Genomic DNA, 16,782 nt, shown 5'->3' on the forward strand with positions numbered 1-16,782 from the left:
ATGCTATCTCAAATCAAGTCCTATTTGTCAAAGGGAAACTAATCCCATATGCTCTAAAAGTAAGAATGATTTAATGATGAGGAAACACGTACTATTCCTGCTCAACTAGAAACCTTTTTTGTTTAGCATTAGTTCATCATGGTTCTCTTTTCCTGAATTTGCAGTATAGCAAATTCAGAATAAGGCTAACAGTTTAACACGAAATACTAAGACTAAAGAAGATGAAAATTCTTTCCAATCCATGGACCAAAATTAGTTGCTGAACAGCTAAAAAAACAGCATAAGCAGTATCATCCATTTTTAATCATCAAAGAATAGAATTAAATGCCCAGCTCAACACAACTCAAATTCAAGTATCAAAGAAGTTTTTCATTAAAGTTAATATTCTTCCCTCTGAGAAATTCTAAGAAATATGGAAAGACAGATGCAGAAGAAAGAAAGGAGAACCAGGAAAAAGGATACAAACAATGGCTGCAGTAATATAAATGAAAACAACACTATAAGGTAGATGGATCTAAATTAATGGCAATGATCAATTTGCTCCAGAGGGAAAATGATGAAATGCACCTCTCCTCACTTTTCTTCATTTCAGTAAAGAGGCAGAATTTACTCCAAATATTGCATATACCTTGGCCTAGGCTGTCACATGCGGTTGTTAAGTCAGTTTTGCCTAACATTTTTTACTTTGTGACAAGGAAACATTCTTGTGGGGCAATAGAGTGGATATTGGGAACTTGTTGGTAAAAAAAAAAAAAAAGGATCAGTAAAACCTTAAAAGCCATCTTCCCTATGTAAGTGGGTGCAGCTACTCCTACCTCCAATTAATCAAAAAAGATACCGTCTTCTAAATTGAATTAATCACCAATCCAAAGAAAAGTAGGTAAGTCCTCCATTAATATAAAAGGATTATAGGGGCTTTGAATCATTGGATGAAAGTGAACCATGCCATACAGGAAATATCTAGTGGCTGAAAGAATTACCTCCGTGCCATGAGTAATACAGAAAGCCACTTCAAAAGCATCCATTCAACAGTAAGCATGTCAGTTGGTGATAGAATTCAGCAGCCAAAGACTCCTGAGAGGGAGGGAGAAGAAGGAAGGTTTTTCTCTCTCCTACTCTCACCTCCATTTGACCAGGTGATGATATGTGAACTTAGATCAGAGACCAGAGGTCCCATCAGCATCAGTAGCAGTGTCCCCCAGGAGCAGTGGCTAATGTCAGTGTCTGCATCAGGAACTGAGAGACCCACCAAGGACAAAACAGATACACCAAAGAAAGTACTATATAAATGCAGTAACCCTCTGAGCCCTGCAAAGATCTGTTCCTAAGAGGAACTTCATGAGGTTTCCATGAAGGAAGAAGACAATTTCAATAACCAGGAGCTGTTTGCCCTTTGATTACATGCAATGCCCAAGCTTGAATGTATTCTTCCCAGGAATATTATATGTGCAAGAGGAGGACGTGTCCTGAGTTCAGGAAGGATGTTTCTGTAACAACTGTCCTTGACAAAATTGCTTAGTAAATACTCTTTCTAAAATCTAAATAAGTCTAGTTGATAATCAATGGGAAGCATGCCAATAGGGGCTCTTGGGTGACAGTACCAGAAAACCCAGGCCCTCAGAGTTACTCCTAGAACCCTAAAGGGGAGAAGTGATTAGCCTCTCTCTAGAGACCTGGCCTGTGATTGTGAGTGCAGGTAGCTCCAGAAAGGTTGCTACATCTACATCAACTCCATTATTACATCTAACTGTGCCCAAAAGTATAGATAAAGATTGAAGAATACATATGTGAAAAATAGGAGGAGGTGGTATAAAGTTAAATTATAACTGTAGTAGCATTTGACATCTGGGGACAATTTCTTTTGATAAGATTGAAGTAGAAAGTTTACAGGTGGGTTGTCACCGACTCCTCCATACTGCTATCTATAATAATTTCTTTTTAGGGCTTATGATAGTACTTTTTAAAAATGTCCTTGCATGTTTTTTCTGAAATAAAGCAACCATCAATTTTGCACACAGACACAAAAAAATTTCAGAGTGTTTGTCTTACCGAAAAAGTGAAATTGTCAGTGCATTACGGTTTTGTTAAGAGGTTGCTACCAGGATCCAGCACTAGACAAAACAAACAGAATACCAGAGAAGGAAAGGAAAGAAAGAGGAGAAAAATAACCAAAGTTCCTTCATGGCTAGGGAGCTTCCTTCAGACCTATAGAAATACAATTTAAATGCGACTTCCCTTGTGTGAATGCAGATGAGACAGAGGTCAAGGTTAGTCATATAGTCCAGAATGATTGATGAAACTTGACCTTCAGTCCCCTGAATTCTCACAACTCAACTATGTGAAAATGCACACAAATATTTACTTTAAAATATTTGAAACAGAATTCCCACAACGTTATCATCATATCATTAAATCTCCTTTGCAGTCCCTAATGTCAATACAGGACAGAAATGATAGCTAAGACTCTTTCTATAATATAAATAAATCTCTGAGCTATGACTGGCACAAAGACCACTAGGTGAAATTCTAGTTGAGTTTTCCAACTTCTGCATTGGCAATAACAGCTGTTCCACATTATAGGTTTTGTCTGAATTTCGTTTGTAAAGTGGTACAAGTTCTCTGGAGACAAACACTACATAAACATAGAGTAGCAGGATAATATTACTGATCCAATATTGGCTTGACCCGAGCTTTCCTGACTATTGCGTGGTGGAAAGAGGCTGGAATAAGCGATTTAAAAACCTGGGTTCTAGGTCAACCTCTAAACTAACCCTGGAAATTACACGAGATGTGGATCAGCATGAAGCAGGGGAGAGTAGTGATTCCAAGGGAGGGAGGGAGGAACGGAGCCTGGAGAAGTGTCTCCCTTTACTTGGCCTGCCCTTGGCACCATTCCACCAGTCCACTCAGAAATGAATAGGCAATTACCATTAATCAGAGCACCATAGAGGCCAATGAAAGAGCCAGTTATATCGAGAAGCAGTCAGAGAGCAGGGTCAAAAGTTGCTGCCAGTGGCAGAATTTTGAGTGGAAAAGCTGCAGCAATCAGAGACAGCCCCAATTCCCAAGTTCCCCAATTGACTTGACTTCGACCCTTCAGAAGGCTGTGAATGGAAAAGCAGATGGGGGATGCTTAAGAGTGGAAAAATATTAGCTATAGGAGGTAATTCTAACCTTGAGGATCCTTGCTGTTACCACTGAGGGCTTTTGAGTCTCAGCATCTGAACTGTGTCTGTTGTTCTTCAGTCGTTACAGTGACGTTCAACTCTTCATGACCCCATTTGGGGTTTTCTTGGCAAAGATATAGAAGTGGTTTTCCATTTCCTTCTCCAGCTCATTCTTACAAATGAGGAACTGAGGCAAACGGGGTTTAATGATTTGCCCAAGATCACAACAACTAATAGGTGTCTGAAGTCAGATTTGAGCTCATAAGATAAGTCTTCCTGATTCCAAGCCTAGTGCTCTCTCCATTGTACCATCTAGCTGAGCCTAAATTTGTCCCAATTTTGGGACATGCTGATAATTTTTGAGCTACCTAGGTCTGGGAGAAGTTGTGAGTATAAGCGCTACATAACATTTGGGGATTTTTAAAAAATACATTGTTTTTTATTCCTTTTGATTCAATGGTAATGAGTAAAACACTCCATATGGCCAAGTCAACCTGTCTGGGCAATTCCATTATGTTACACCCATATGATTAGGATTCACTGAAATTCAGCACAAAAGGAAGATGGTAGAAAAGGAGACAAGCTGTAAGGTATTAATCAGATAGATGATAGATTCCCCATAGATCACAATCCTAATCTAATGAGGCAACCACTACCACAAATGGAGGACAGAAATATCTGCTCTCTGAGAATCACAGAAAATGTTTGTTTCCCTCCCTCAAGCGCCCTCTGGTGGTGGGTGGAGTACAGAACCACTTGAGTGAGACATACCTTGCCTGTTGCCTGTCTATTGTTGAATAAACAAGGTAAGGTTAGTGGCCAACGGCATCCTACAGTGGATTAAATTACTATTGTTTTATTTTCTTAGAGTAAAATATTTTATCCATGGGGGTAGGAGATGGAAAAGAAAATCAACTTTCAAGGGTGATAATCAAGTAAATGTTTTCATTCAGTTTATTAATTGTATTGATTTCCTACATAGGTTTACATTACTGAATATATCAACATCTTCTCTTTTTGTTTCTACTAATAATTAATCTTCTTCAAAAACTGGCTTGAAACTCATTTTAATTAAAATCTCTTTCCTGGTGATCTCACAAAATAGTAATTAAACCCCTTCTCTTTGTATTCATATTGACACTGCTCTTACATCTTTTTATCTCATACATATCCTAAATTTAATTTTAACTCCTGATAGTCAAAGAACATGAAGTTGCTGTGAATAAAATACTCTGTAAACTTTAAAATACTACATAAATATAAGGTATTGCTTTAGTGTGGCAGAGTGAAAAGAGTACTGAGTCCAAAGACTTGGGTTCTAAGCTTGACTCTGTTAGTAACAGCATATGTGACCATGGGCCTCTCACTTAATCTCCTTGGGCCTCAGTTTCCTCATCTGCAAAATATAGGAATCTAATCAGATGATCCCTGTGGTCTCTTCCACTTCTCCCATTTTGTGGTTTTATAAGCCTCCTATGGTACTTAATGCTAGGTAGGTGCTAAGTGCTCAATAAATACTATTGATCTACCTTTGAAAACTGAAGTAGATAAACTTATAAGTTATCTGGATAAATATTAAGAAAATGCTACTGTTTTAGTACAAAGTGTCTGCCTATATTGAATTCACCAAACAACAGCTCATCTATTTTACTCTTCATGTATGTAGCTTTCATTTCTTATACATCCATTGATTCAACATTTTAAAAAAACATTTTCTGTGTGCTGGGCACTTTGCCAAGTGCTGTGTCCCTGCCCTCAAGGAGCTTACAATTTCATAGAGGAGATTATAGAAACCAAAGTCCTTGAAGGCATGGGACCATGTCATTTTCAACCTTTTTATCTTTAGTACTGAGTACAGAATCTTGCAAATGGTAGATATTTAATGTATTTGTTGAACTGAATGATTTATACAGAACCTTCAGTGCCCCAGTGTCTTCTGAGAATTATGAACTGGGCTGATGTTATACCCTATCAAAAGAGATGTGGTTACTTAAAGACCAAGAAGACTTTGTTGATTTTATTTATATAGTAATTCCAGGGCATGGTTCCCAAATTCAAAATGATAGTAAGGCTCTTATGTACTACAAAAACTGACCCAATAAGCACACTATCTAATATTTAGCGCATAAATACAATTACACTAAGTATATGTGTACATAAACTAGAAATTACACTGTCACTTTAGTGACAGTGTAATTATAGTGCAAATGGTAAATAAGACCTTACATTTGCATAGTTCTTAATTTGCAAAGCATAACAAACCTATAAAATAAGTATAATACATTTTATTACCTTCACTTTATGGATAAGGAAAGTGAGTCTCAAAGAGATATAGTAACTTGTCCAAGATCACATTGTTAGTGAATGCCAGAGCCAGGATCTGAACTAGGGTTTTCTGACTTCAAGTCCTAGCATCCACCATCCTCCCCCACCACTTTCAACCCAGCCCAAAAAAAAAACCCCACCACACTTCTGGTAGGACATCAATCCTTACCAAATGAACCAAATAAGAAAACATGTTTGTTTGATGGTTAGCACTACTCCCATCAACCAAAAATCAAAAATATATTCTTTAAATTCTAAAGAAATACTCCATCTGGAACCATCTATCAGACCCATATCCAATGCACTATCTTAACAGAAATTCATTATTATTCCCAGAAAGACTGAAAAACAAATCACAAATATGCATTGGAATTTAGCCCAAAGTAGTTCAGGAAAGCTCTGTATACTTTAAACTTGAAGTTTTGATTTGGAAGACTTTCTTGCTTATACAGTAACTTTTGGAGGATTCTCAAAAAATCATTAAAGGTTACAGATAATTTAATTCTAATTTTCATCTGTTTTTTTGTTCATTGTATGTACTTTAAGCCCTGTACCAGCGAGCTAAGTTCACCAAATGATATATGATTAAAAAACAAAAATCAAAAGTTTTAAGGAGTGGGGGTGGGGGGAGAAAGGGTGGACAGGGGAGGAGGAAAAAGGAGATGGGAGAGACAGGAGAGGGAGGGGCATCTCTGAGGTTAACTTTCCCACCTAACATCTGGCATCCCTCTGGTTCTCCACCCTGTGCTTTGGAGGGGATAATATTCTGTGACAGAGCTCCCCTGAACTTTTTAGGTTGAAGAGAAATAAAACACAGAAACCTACATTGTTTTCCTCTTTCCTGCTTCGGCGAGAAGCAGACTCTCCGGAGGTCACTTTCGCTGTGGTTTCTAAACTGGGAGCATTTGAGGAACTCAGGCCAGGAAGAATTCACCATCCTCAGAACTGGTTCACAGCCTTCTTTTGCAGTTTCGCAAAAAGACCGACAGGGCAAGAGCCCATAACTATAATAAGAGAAATATTTTTGAAATTTCATATTTTTCCAAAATACATTTCTGAATACATATTTGAACAAAAATAAATACAAGATCATACCATATGGCTTAATGCATAACTTACAAAAATATCCTGTCTTAAGTAAGCTCATAATTCACTTATAATTTCCATGTGAACCCTTTGACCCAGCAATAGCACTTCTAGGGCTATATCCCAAAGAGATCACAAAAAGGGGAAAAGGACCCACATGTACAAAAATATTCATAGCAGCTCTTTCTGTGGTGGCAAAGAATTGGAATTGAGAGGATGCCCATCAGTTGAGGAATGGCTGAGCAAGTTGTGGTATATGAGTGTAATGGAATACTACTGAGCTATAAGAAATGATGAAGAGGCTGACTTCAGAAAAACCTGGAAAAACTTTTATGGTCTGATGCTGAGTGAAGTGAGCAGAATCAAGAGAACATTGTACACAATAACAGCCACATCGTGCGATGACTAATACTGATAAACTTAACCCTTCCCAGCAATACAAGGATCTAAGACATCTCCAAAGGCCTCGTGGAAAATGCTATCCACATCCAAAGAAAGAACTATGGAGTTTGAATGCAGATCAAAGCAAACTATTTGCTATTTTTTTCTCTTCTGTGGAGTTTTGTTTACTCTTTCTGGTGGTTCCTCCTATTGGTTCTAATTCTTACTTACAACATCACTAATGTGAAAATATGTTTAATAAAAATGTATATGTATAGCCTATATCAGATTGTGCATCGTCTTGGGGAGGGTGGTGGGGAGGAAGGGGGAGAAAAATTTTAAACTCAAAAGCATTTGGAAGTGATTGTTGATAAATCAAAATAAATTAATTTTAAAAATTTTAAAATAATTTCCATGTGAAATAACTTTTAAATGATAAAAGAAAAAATTCACAGCAATAAATGAAGATATTCACAATAGAGAAGAATCATTAAAATCACAGAATCCTTGAGTTATAGAAAGGACCTCAGAAGTTGCTCAGTTAAACCCTCTAAGTGAATCTCCTCCACAAAAAAAAAATCACTGAGAAGTGGCAATTCAGCTTTTGCTTAACACTTCCTGTGACAAAGAATTCACTACCTGTCAGTCAAATAAGCACTGATTAAGCACTGAGCACGGTGCTAGGCACTGGGGATGCAAAGACAGGAATGAAACTGTCCTTTCATTAAAGCAGCTACATTCTATCAGGGGAGATAACATATACACAGAGGAGCAAATACAAAATAAACACAGAACAATATACACTAGTTTAGAGAGGAAGAAAATTAGTATTGGACAGATTAGGAAAAACTTTACTAAGGGATGGTACGTGAGCTGAAAGGAAGTAAAGAATTCATTGAGGCAGAAATGAGGAAGAAATACATTCCAGGAATAGAGTATGGCCAGGGTAGAAACAAGAAGACAGGAGATGGAGTATTCCACGTGAGGAATATCAAGGACAGTTTCAATAGACCATAGAATGTGGAAAAGGGAAGAAGGAAAGGGAACAAGCATTTATTAAATGCCTACTGTGTACCAAACACTGTGCCAAGCACTTTACAAATACCCCATTTAATCATTAATCCTCATAACAATGCTGGGAGGTGGGAACAAGACTAATGAGTAATGAGGCCAGAAAAGTCAATTGGGACCAGGTTGTGAGAGATTTTAAAGGTCCAAACTAAAGAGTTTATATCGTAGCCTGGAGGCAAAGGGGAACCACTGGAATTTGAGTAGAGGAGTGACGTTGTCAGACCTGTGCTTTAGGAAAATCACCTTGGCAACTGCAGGAAGACAGATAGGAATAGGAAGGGCTTGAGTCAGAGTCCAAGGAGACTATTACAATAGTCCAAACCGGAAATTATAATGGTCTGAACCCAATAAAGTGTCTACGGGAGTAGTGAAAAGGACAAAAGCTACTGTGGAAGTACAAAGGGCAAGGTTTTGGCAACTGATGAGATATTTAAAGAGAGAAAGTATGAGTAGTTCGGGGTAACATCGAAGTTGCAAACCTGGGAAATTGGAAGTGTGGTGGTGGTTCCTTCAACAAAACAGGGAAGTTCAGAAGAATGCTATGTTTGGTAGATGGGCGGAGGGGGAAGGGAGCAATGAATTCTATTTTGGACATGTTGAGTTTGAGATGTCTATGAGATAGCCAGTTTGAAATATCCAAAAAGAAATTGGAATTCAAGAGAGATATTAGAGTTAGGTACATAGAACTAGGCATCATCTGCATAGAGATGATAACTCACCAACCCATGGGTGTTGAGGCCTTTAAGTGAGAGAATACAGAAAGGGGAAGGTAGAATATCAAGAGGGGAGCAGACAACAGAGAGAGGTGGGGAGCCAGGACTAAGTCTCAGATTAGGGATAAGGAGATGTGAATGCCAGAACACTAAATACTCCAACAGGAAAAGATTTAGGAGAGAATAGTGTTATAAAAATCATAGAAGAGAGAGTATGCAGAAGAGGGTGGGCAGTGGACAGTGTTGCCAATAAGTTCATAAAAATGAGGACTGATAAAAGATCATCAGATTTGACACTTGAGATCACTGCTAACACTGGAGAAAGCCATTTCAGTTGAAAAGATTCCAAAGTGGTAATGGAAGCAATGAGTTGGGTGTGTGTGTGTGTGTGTGTGTGTGTGTGTGTGTGTGTGTGTGTTTGTGTGTGTTTTAGGAGTTTGGCAGAGAAATAAGGAGAAATATCTTTAGGGAATGATAGAATCTAGTATAGGGTTTTGGTTGTAGTTTTTTTTTAAGGATGGAGGGAGATTTGGGCATGTTTGTAGGCAATACAGAAGGATCCCAGTAAATAGGGAGAGACTGAAGTTTAGGGATAGGGGGTGCATTAGAAGAAGTGATATGCAATGTCCAGAAAGATAGGTTGAATCTCAATTTTAAGGGGGGTAAGAGGGGAATCAAAGAACATGCTTCATTAATGATGTGTCAATAGAACCATCTTAGAAAGATACAACTTGAAACTAGAAAAGACTTTAAAGGTTAACACAGTGCCTGGCACATAGTAGGTGCTTAACAAATGTTGATTGATTTCTAATCCAACCTCATCATTTTACAAATGAGAGAAGTAAGGTCCAGGGAGATTAGATGACTTGTCAAAACTAAAAAACCGGTTAGCTGCCAAATTGGGGCCATAATTCAAATCTCCTGACTTCTAGGCCACTGTTATTTTTATGCCAGTACTTCTTATAAAGAAGACAGCTTTATTGTCACTAAGCACACTAATGTGTGTTTATACATTAACTCACTCACACCATCCCTTCTCTACCTCTATTACAGATTTCAGGAAATCTGGTAGTATTTTTCTCATTTACTGTATTACTAATATAATGGTAATATAACTAGATAAAATCCTAAAAGGAAACTTGTGGGAGACCTCAGTACAGATCCTTTACATACAAATGAAAATCCTTCTGGCCACCCTCATCAGCTCCATTAGGAAAATAATTGGCTGTCAAAGGCTGAACTTGAAAATCACACATCTTTTTGGCATAAAAATATTTCTGGAAACTTCATAAGGCAATTTAATTTTCAGATGAGGTATAAAGCTATGACCAAATCAGTTACATTAATTATCTACACATGTAAATATTTAGGTTAATTTAGTAATGTAGATATTGCCAGTGGGGCTTGATATTTCCAGGGATTAGCGAAAGGATAGGGAACATTTCTGTCCCAAGATAGTAGATATAAACTTATCCAGACTCTAACCACTAAAGACTTCCTATACAAAATAAATACCTAACAACAATTAGACAGATAATTTCAACTGAGTTCCTGGCAGCAGGAAGATTACATCATCCAAATCACCACTATTTCTTTTTCCAATTCATTTCTGATAAATTGGGGATTAGATTTTCCTTAACAAGAATCGAGACACATGTATCAACCAAATTCAAAACTTTAACTTGAACAATGCAGCTGAAATTTTGTTCTATTACACAGACATCTGTGGGTGGGGAGTGAGGAGCTGCCTTCTGTTTTTCCTCTGCCTAAAGGAGCACCCTGATCTCAAGCAGCTCAGGTCAAGAGCAGAGAGTGGGCAGGGATGGCATCTCCTGGAGAAATATTGCTCTTCCAGGCCAGACAGCAAGGCAGCATGGCTCCTGGGAAGCCTGGGAATGAGCAGCAGCAGGCAGATATGTAATCCTCTGAACGATTTTCCACCCACAGAGAGAGATCCCTTCTGTGGCCTTACTTCTCCAGGGAACTCATTTTACCAAAGAAGAGAAAGTCCTTCACAAGTCTGATACATGTTATGCCCAAGGAGAGGTAAAGCCCAGGGACAAGCAATGACCTGGAGACATGGAGTACTTAAGAACCTCTCTGGAGATAAGAAACAGACTAATAGAGGGGGGGAGGGGGGGGGGTCCTGCTTCTCCAATCATGTCCAGTCGAAGGATTGAGATAGCATAGCTACCAGACAGCCCTAGAAGGTACAACAGGCTGGAAAATACTCCTTCCAGCCATGATCTGTACCTCCCCCTCTCCCACTCTGAAAAACTTAACTTGTTCAGACCTGTTTCTGCTTTAACCAGATCACCATGGGTTTTAAGTATTTCCATTGCTAGCTCCTTCTTGAAAAACCAGGGTGAACAACCTGTATCCCCTAAACCTTTCCCAGAGGTTTTTAAATTTTTAAAAGGATGCCTATTCATTTAAATGAATCTCTAGTTGATGGGATTTTAGACAATAACACAAAATGAAGTAAAAACAAAGGCTAAATTGGGGAAAATATTTTTTGGAACACAGTATTAACTGAAACCTGCCTCAACCCTGAATCTGTTCCACTAAGCTAGCCCTGATTTTTGATATCTCCCATTCTTTTCCCCCTGAATTCACAATCTCTAAAAAGGTGTGTCGGTCTGTGTCTGATGTGTATGTGTACGTATGTGTACGTGTCCTTAATAAATCAGGCATGACCATCACCCCAATCTGCCTCTTTCTGGAAAAGTTAGAATTCTGGCACTCCTATAACTCTTGTGTATCCTAAACTCATTTTTTTAAGAAATGCAATGCTCTTGAAAGGAAATTTGCTAAACCTGCCTGTTTTTCTAAATTTCTGGGTGATCTTCCCCAGGAATATAATATGCACATTAAAATGCTGTTAAACCTTCCATTCTAAAATTAGGTTTTAAAGAAAAAACAGAGAATATGTTTCTGAATGGTTCTCTTAAGACAAGTTCCTGGCTTAGAGAATCTAATTGCTAGAACAGTGTATGTGAAATAGTGTTAAAGCATTAATAACTAGTTCATCTTTCAAACAACAAGGGAGACTTGGGACCACTTGTCCATGTTTTTTCATGGAATTGAGCTTTCTATAACAGGCTGGCCTATCGTGCTTTTCAGCACTTTGGAGACACTGAGGAACTACATTTTGACATATAAATACCTACTTGCAAACAAGCAAGATTCCACCTTCAAATAAACCCTGGCAACCCATGAGAGCTAGCTGTGATGATTGAAAATGCCATATCAGGAAGGTAATATCACCACAGTGGGGAGGTGTAAAATAAATTGGATGTGCTGGAGAAATCCTTAACGCAGCCTAGCACAAGATAAAGCTAGCCTCATCTCTGTCACCAATGACAGAAACCTTTAACAGCTATGACCGACAAGTCTCAGTACCACTCAGAAAATTATTGTAATGTTTCCTCTAGTTAACACGTACTAAGAATAGCTCACAAAGTCACATAGGGCTTTACAATTTACAACAACATACTTTACTCACAATAACCTTCTCACAGGTGGTGCAAATATTATCAACACCAATAAAAGATGAGAAAATGAAGTCTCAGAGGTAAAAATGACTTGTTCAGGTCACTGGCTTAAAAAGGAAAGGACTTTGATCTTCTCACTCCAGATACTTGGTGTCACCCTATCAATGGTGGAAAAGAAGACACTAAAGTGTCCTGGTCATTATTGTCTAAAATAAATTTTGTGTTTAGGACACAGAATTATACGTATTTAAATAAGACGCCGGCACAGGACCACTCAACATGGCATGCCCACGTCGGAGAAGGTGCTGTGCTCTATGAGCAAAGCAGAATTGAAATAGCTCAAAAGAAATGCAAGATGCGCGAATTTAGAGAATCCACCCCAAACATTCACACTGTTTGTGCCCGACTTGTGGTAGAACATTCGAGCTCACATCTGTCTGATTGGCCACTCAACTGAAACTTGACTCTAACAGTGATGACATTTTGGTCTTCTTCAAGAACGAAGGACAAGAACCAGTATCTGTATATGTTTTCCTTGCTTAAGGTAATAAATGTTTCTACTCTTTATTATTTCCCCAAAATGAAGGGCAAATAAATTTTTTATAAATATGTATGTTATATATACACACATTACATATATTATGTAATGTGTGTATATATAACATACATATATAATATAGGATATGTCATATAATATATAATAATTTTTATAAGTCTATAAAAGATAACTTAATAATCATCTTTTAAACATCCTAGAGAAATCCAGCATTGTAATTCCCTATCATGAAATTTTGGTAAAATGAATAATCCTTTTCTAATGTAAAAAAAAGTTCTACTAATAACTTATTTGTTTTGCAAGTTGAAATTTCTTATATCAGACTTTATTAAGGAAGGGCATGGTATTTTTTTTTTTGTTGTTTAGTCATTTCAGTCATGTCTGACCCTTCATGACCCCATTAAAAGATACTGGAGTGGTTTGCCATTTGTTTCTTCAGCTCATTTTACAGATGAAGAAACTGAGGCAAATAGGGTAAGTGACTTTCCCAGGGTCACATATCTAGTGAGTGTCTGAGGTCAGATTTGAACTCAGGTCTCCCTGACTCCAGGCCAGGTGCTCTATCCACTGCATCACCTAGCTATGCTTTGCATTTATTCAGGCTATTTCTCCTTTATGTCTCTAAGGGCTTTCCTCTATATCAGAACCTTGTTTTTCATAGCAAACTTCCCACTTAAAGTAAGTGGGCATCAAAAAGAAAAGTCCTGTGACCTCTTGTTAACATGGACTCTGCATGATGCCACCTCAAAATATGCATTCTTACGTCATCCTGGTCGTGTTACACAAAGCCATTTCATAGAATCATCACATTCTAAAACGCAAAGCAACATCACACATGAAATAGTGAGACCCTCTATCTATACCAGGGATGCTGTGTGTGGTCAAAGAGAGAGCATGGGGTAGTGGAAAGAACCCTGAATTTAGAATCACTGGTCCTGGGTTTAAAACCTAATGGTAGCTGTGTGACCTTGGTCAAAAGACTTTCCCTCAGTTCCTTATCTATAAAAAGGAGGTAGTTCGTTTTGTTGCTGTTCAATCATGTCCGACTCTGTGACCCTATTTGGGATTTTCTTGGCAAAGATATTAGAGTGGTTTGTCATTTCCTTCTCCAGCTCATTTTACAGATGAGGAAACTGAGGCAAACAAAGTTAAGTGATTTTTTCAGGGTCACGCAGTTAGTAAGTGTCTGAGGCCACATTTGAACTCAGGTCTTCCTGACTCCAGGCTGGGAACTTTATCAACTGCACCACCTAGCTGCCCTGAATTAGATTTAGATGATCTCTAAGATCTCTTCTACCCTTAGATCTTATGACACTATAATAGTTGAATCTCAGCAACAACCACTAAAAAAATGACCCTGGAAAAGGTCCAGAGGATACCAAAAATAATCAAAATATCGACATGAGTATGGACAAAATATTAAGGGAATGCTAGTCAAGGCAATGAATGCTATGAGGGAATATAATCCAGTGAAAACCACAAAAGACAAAAGCAGCAACATGGCAGGGTGGAGAGCTGGTACTTTTACAGTCAGCAGACCTCAGCTGGAATCCCATCCCTGACACTCACTGCCCATGTGACATCGTGCAAGCTAGTTAACCTCCTGGGCTACAATGTCCTCACCCACAAAGGAGTCAGACAGCATGATCACTAAGACTTCTTTGAGCTTTAAGCCCACGTCCTTACGATCCAGGGTAAACACTAACCTGTCCATCAGTCTGAGAATAGGAGAAATGTCAGAGAGGATTTCTTGAAAGTCAAAGGAGAGGGAGGCTTAGGACAAACAAAAGGAAACACACTAACTGTTTCATCAAATAGCACAGGATGTGCAAAAACTCATCATCCCAGTAAGTGATAATAGTAGAACAGAAAAGGATTGCAAGAAGAGTCTGCATAATTTCAGAGATCCATTGTGTGTCATCACGGGAAATAGAGGAAGTTTGAAAGCTGTCTCCGGCCAATATTTTTCCTACAGGCAGTAAAACAGTATCCTATAAGTAAACTTTTGAGGTTGGTGGAGAGAAAAAAGGAATGAAGGAAATGAAAACTTAGTAAAGGCCAAGTAAATGTGCCAAGTGCTTCGCAAATATTATCACAACATCCTCACAACAGTCTTGTAAGATAGATACTGTTATTATTCCCTTTTTTAATTGAGGAAACTGAGGCAGACAGCATCTAAGTGACTTGCCCAAGATCATACAGCTAATACGTGCCTGAGGTCAGATTTGAACTCAGGTCTTCCTGACTCCATACCCGGTGCTCTATCCATCACATCAGTAATGGCATAGCATTACTATGTTCCTCCATAGAACATCTCTTGGTATCACTGACGGTGACAGAAAAGTGATCTGGGTAAACATCCCAGTCTGGCATTTCTTAAGCTCTTATATATATTCTTACATGTCAAATTTTGCTGATTAGAACATAGTGCTAAGGAAGTTCATGGGCTTGGGCTGCACCCAAGGTCAGTCCACATTCATAATTCTGTCCAACTATTTCACAACTACATGTCATAGATCACATAAGGGCTACTCAGTTTAGTGCAAATGAATCAAAGCAAAGGGGGAAATCAGCACCACTAAAGGGGACAGGAGAAAATTCCACACTTGAAACATGTTCATGAAAAGTCATCTAGTGAGTAATCCAGTGAGTAAGAAACATTACTTGCTGTATAGATGACATGATGACGTTCTTTTGAGACTTCCCAAAGTACTGTGGCCTTGGGTATGGTAAGAGAGCAAGACAGATTGTCCTACTGTATTATTAGTTCTTCCTAGGGAGATTTTACTATGCATGGTTGTAGAGGATGGTTATGGGTCAGCTAGGTGGTACAATCAATAGAGTTCCAGGCATAGAGTCAGGAAGACTAATCTTCCTGAATTCAAATCTGGTTTCAGGCACTCACTAGCTGTGTGACCTTGGACAAGTCACTTAACCTTGTTTGCTTCAGTTTCCTCATCTCTAAAATGAGCTGGAGAGGCAGCTAGTTGGCACAGTGGATAGAACACTGGCCTTGGATTCAGGAGGACCTGAGTTCAAATCCAGCCTCAGACACATAACACTTACTAGCTGTGTGACCCTGGGCAAGTCACTTAACCCCATTGCCTAGCCAAAAAAGAAAAAAGAAAATAAAATGAGCTGGAGAAGGAAATGGCAAACCACTCCAGTACCTTTGCCAAGAAAACCCCAAATGAGCTCACAATGGAGTTGGAAACGACTTAACAAGAAGATGGTTATAGCCAAAGAATTCCTATTCATAATGCTCCCTCCTACAAATGATGAGTTCTTTTCTCCTCTCTACTCAGAAAGGCAAATTGCTAGCCTCCTCCCGATATTGAAAAGGAAAATCATGGGGCCATTTTTAATAACAATTTAAACAACTTTCTGACAGAAGAATATTTTCCTCGTTTTATGGATAATTGGTATAGAATGATAGTAGCCAAGTAACTTGACTGAGGTTCCGTAGTGATTCCATAGTTGGGATTAGAATCTAGATTTCCTGACTTCCTGTTCAATGTGCCAGGTATTTCTTGCAATCCACACCTTCTTGCAATCACAATACTCAGTTAAATCAATTACTTAGTTCAATTGCTTATACTGCCTTATATTTGTAATGCCCTTCTCTTTGGACTTCACTGAGCTTTATCTTTATTATTTAGTCTACCATTCTCTTTAGCAGACAAGTTTTAGTATGATCACTACCCAGATCTTTTAAAAATCTAAATACAGAAGAAAAAACACCAGATTTGGAGTCAGAGGACCTGGGTTTGAATCCTAGCTCCATCATGTCATCACCATCGTCCCTAGCATTTATAAGGCTCTTTAAAGCTGGCAAAATACTTTACAAAAAGCATCCCATTTTATCTTCACAACAACCCTGGGAGGTAGCTGTGATTATTATTCTCATTATACAGAGCAAGAAACTGAGGCAGACAGAGGTTAAGTGACTCGATGGAGTCACATAGCAAGAAAGCAGCTGAAGCCAGATC

The 16,782-nt window shown here is 38.5% G+C and overlaps 1 protein-coding gene across 2 annotated transcripts in view; it reads right to left on the reverse strand.

The window, feature by feature from the left end:
- CORIN (corin, serine peptidase) overlaps nucleotides 1-16,782 on the reverse strand; it is a 205,710-nt gene that overhangs the window by 103,469 nt on the left and 85,459 nt on the right. For both annotated transcript variants that reach the window (XM_027836429.1, XM_027836428.1), the window contains exon 5: nucleotides 6,318-6,496. In XM_027836429.1, the coding sequence (XP_027692230.1) occupies nucleotides 6,318-6,496 (179 nt within the window). The remainder of the gene's footprint in view (nucleotides 1-6,317; nucleotides 6,497-16,782) is intronic.

This window comes from Vombatus ursinus, unplaced genomic scaffold (genome assembly GCF_900497805.2).
Source record: "Vombatus ursinus unplaced genomic scaffold, bare-nosed wombat genome assembly UNPS02014818.1, whole genome shotgun sequence".
NCBI lineage: Eukaryota > Metazoa > Chordata > Mammalia > Diprotodontia > Vombatidae > Vombatus > Vombatus ursinus.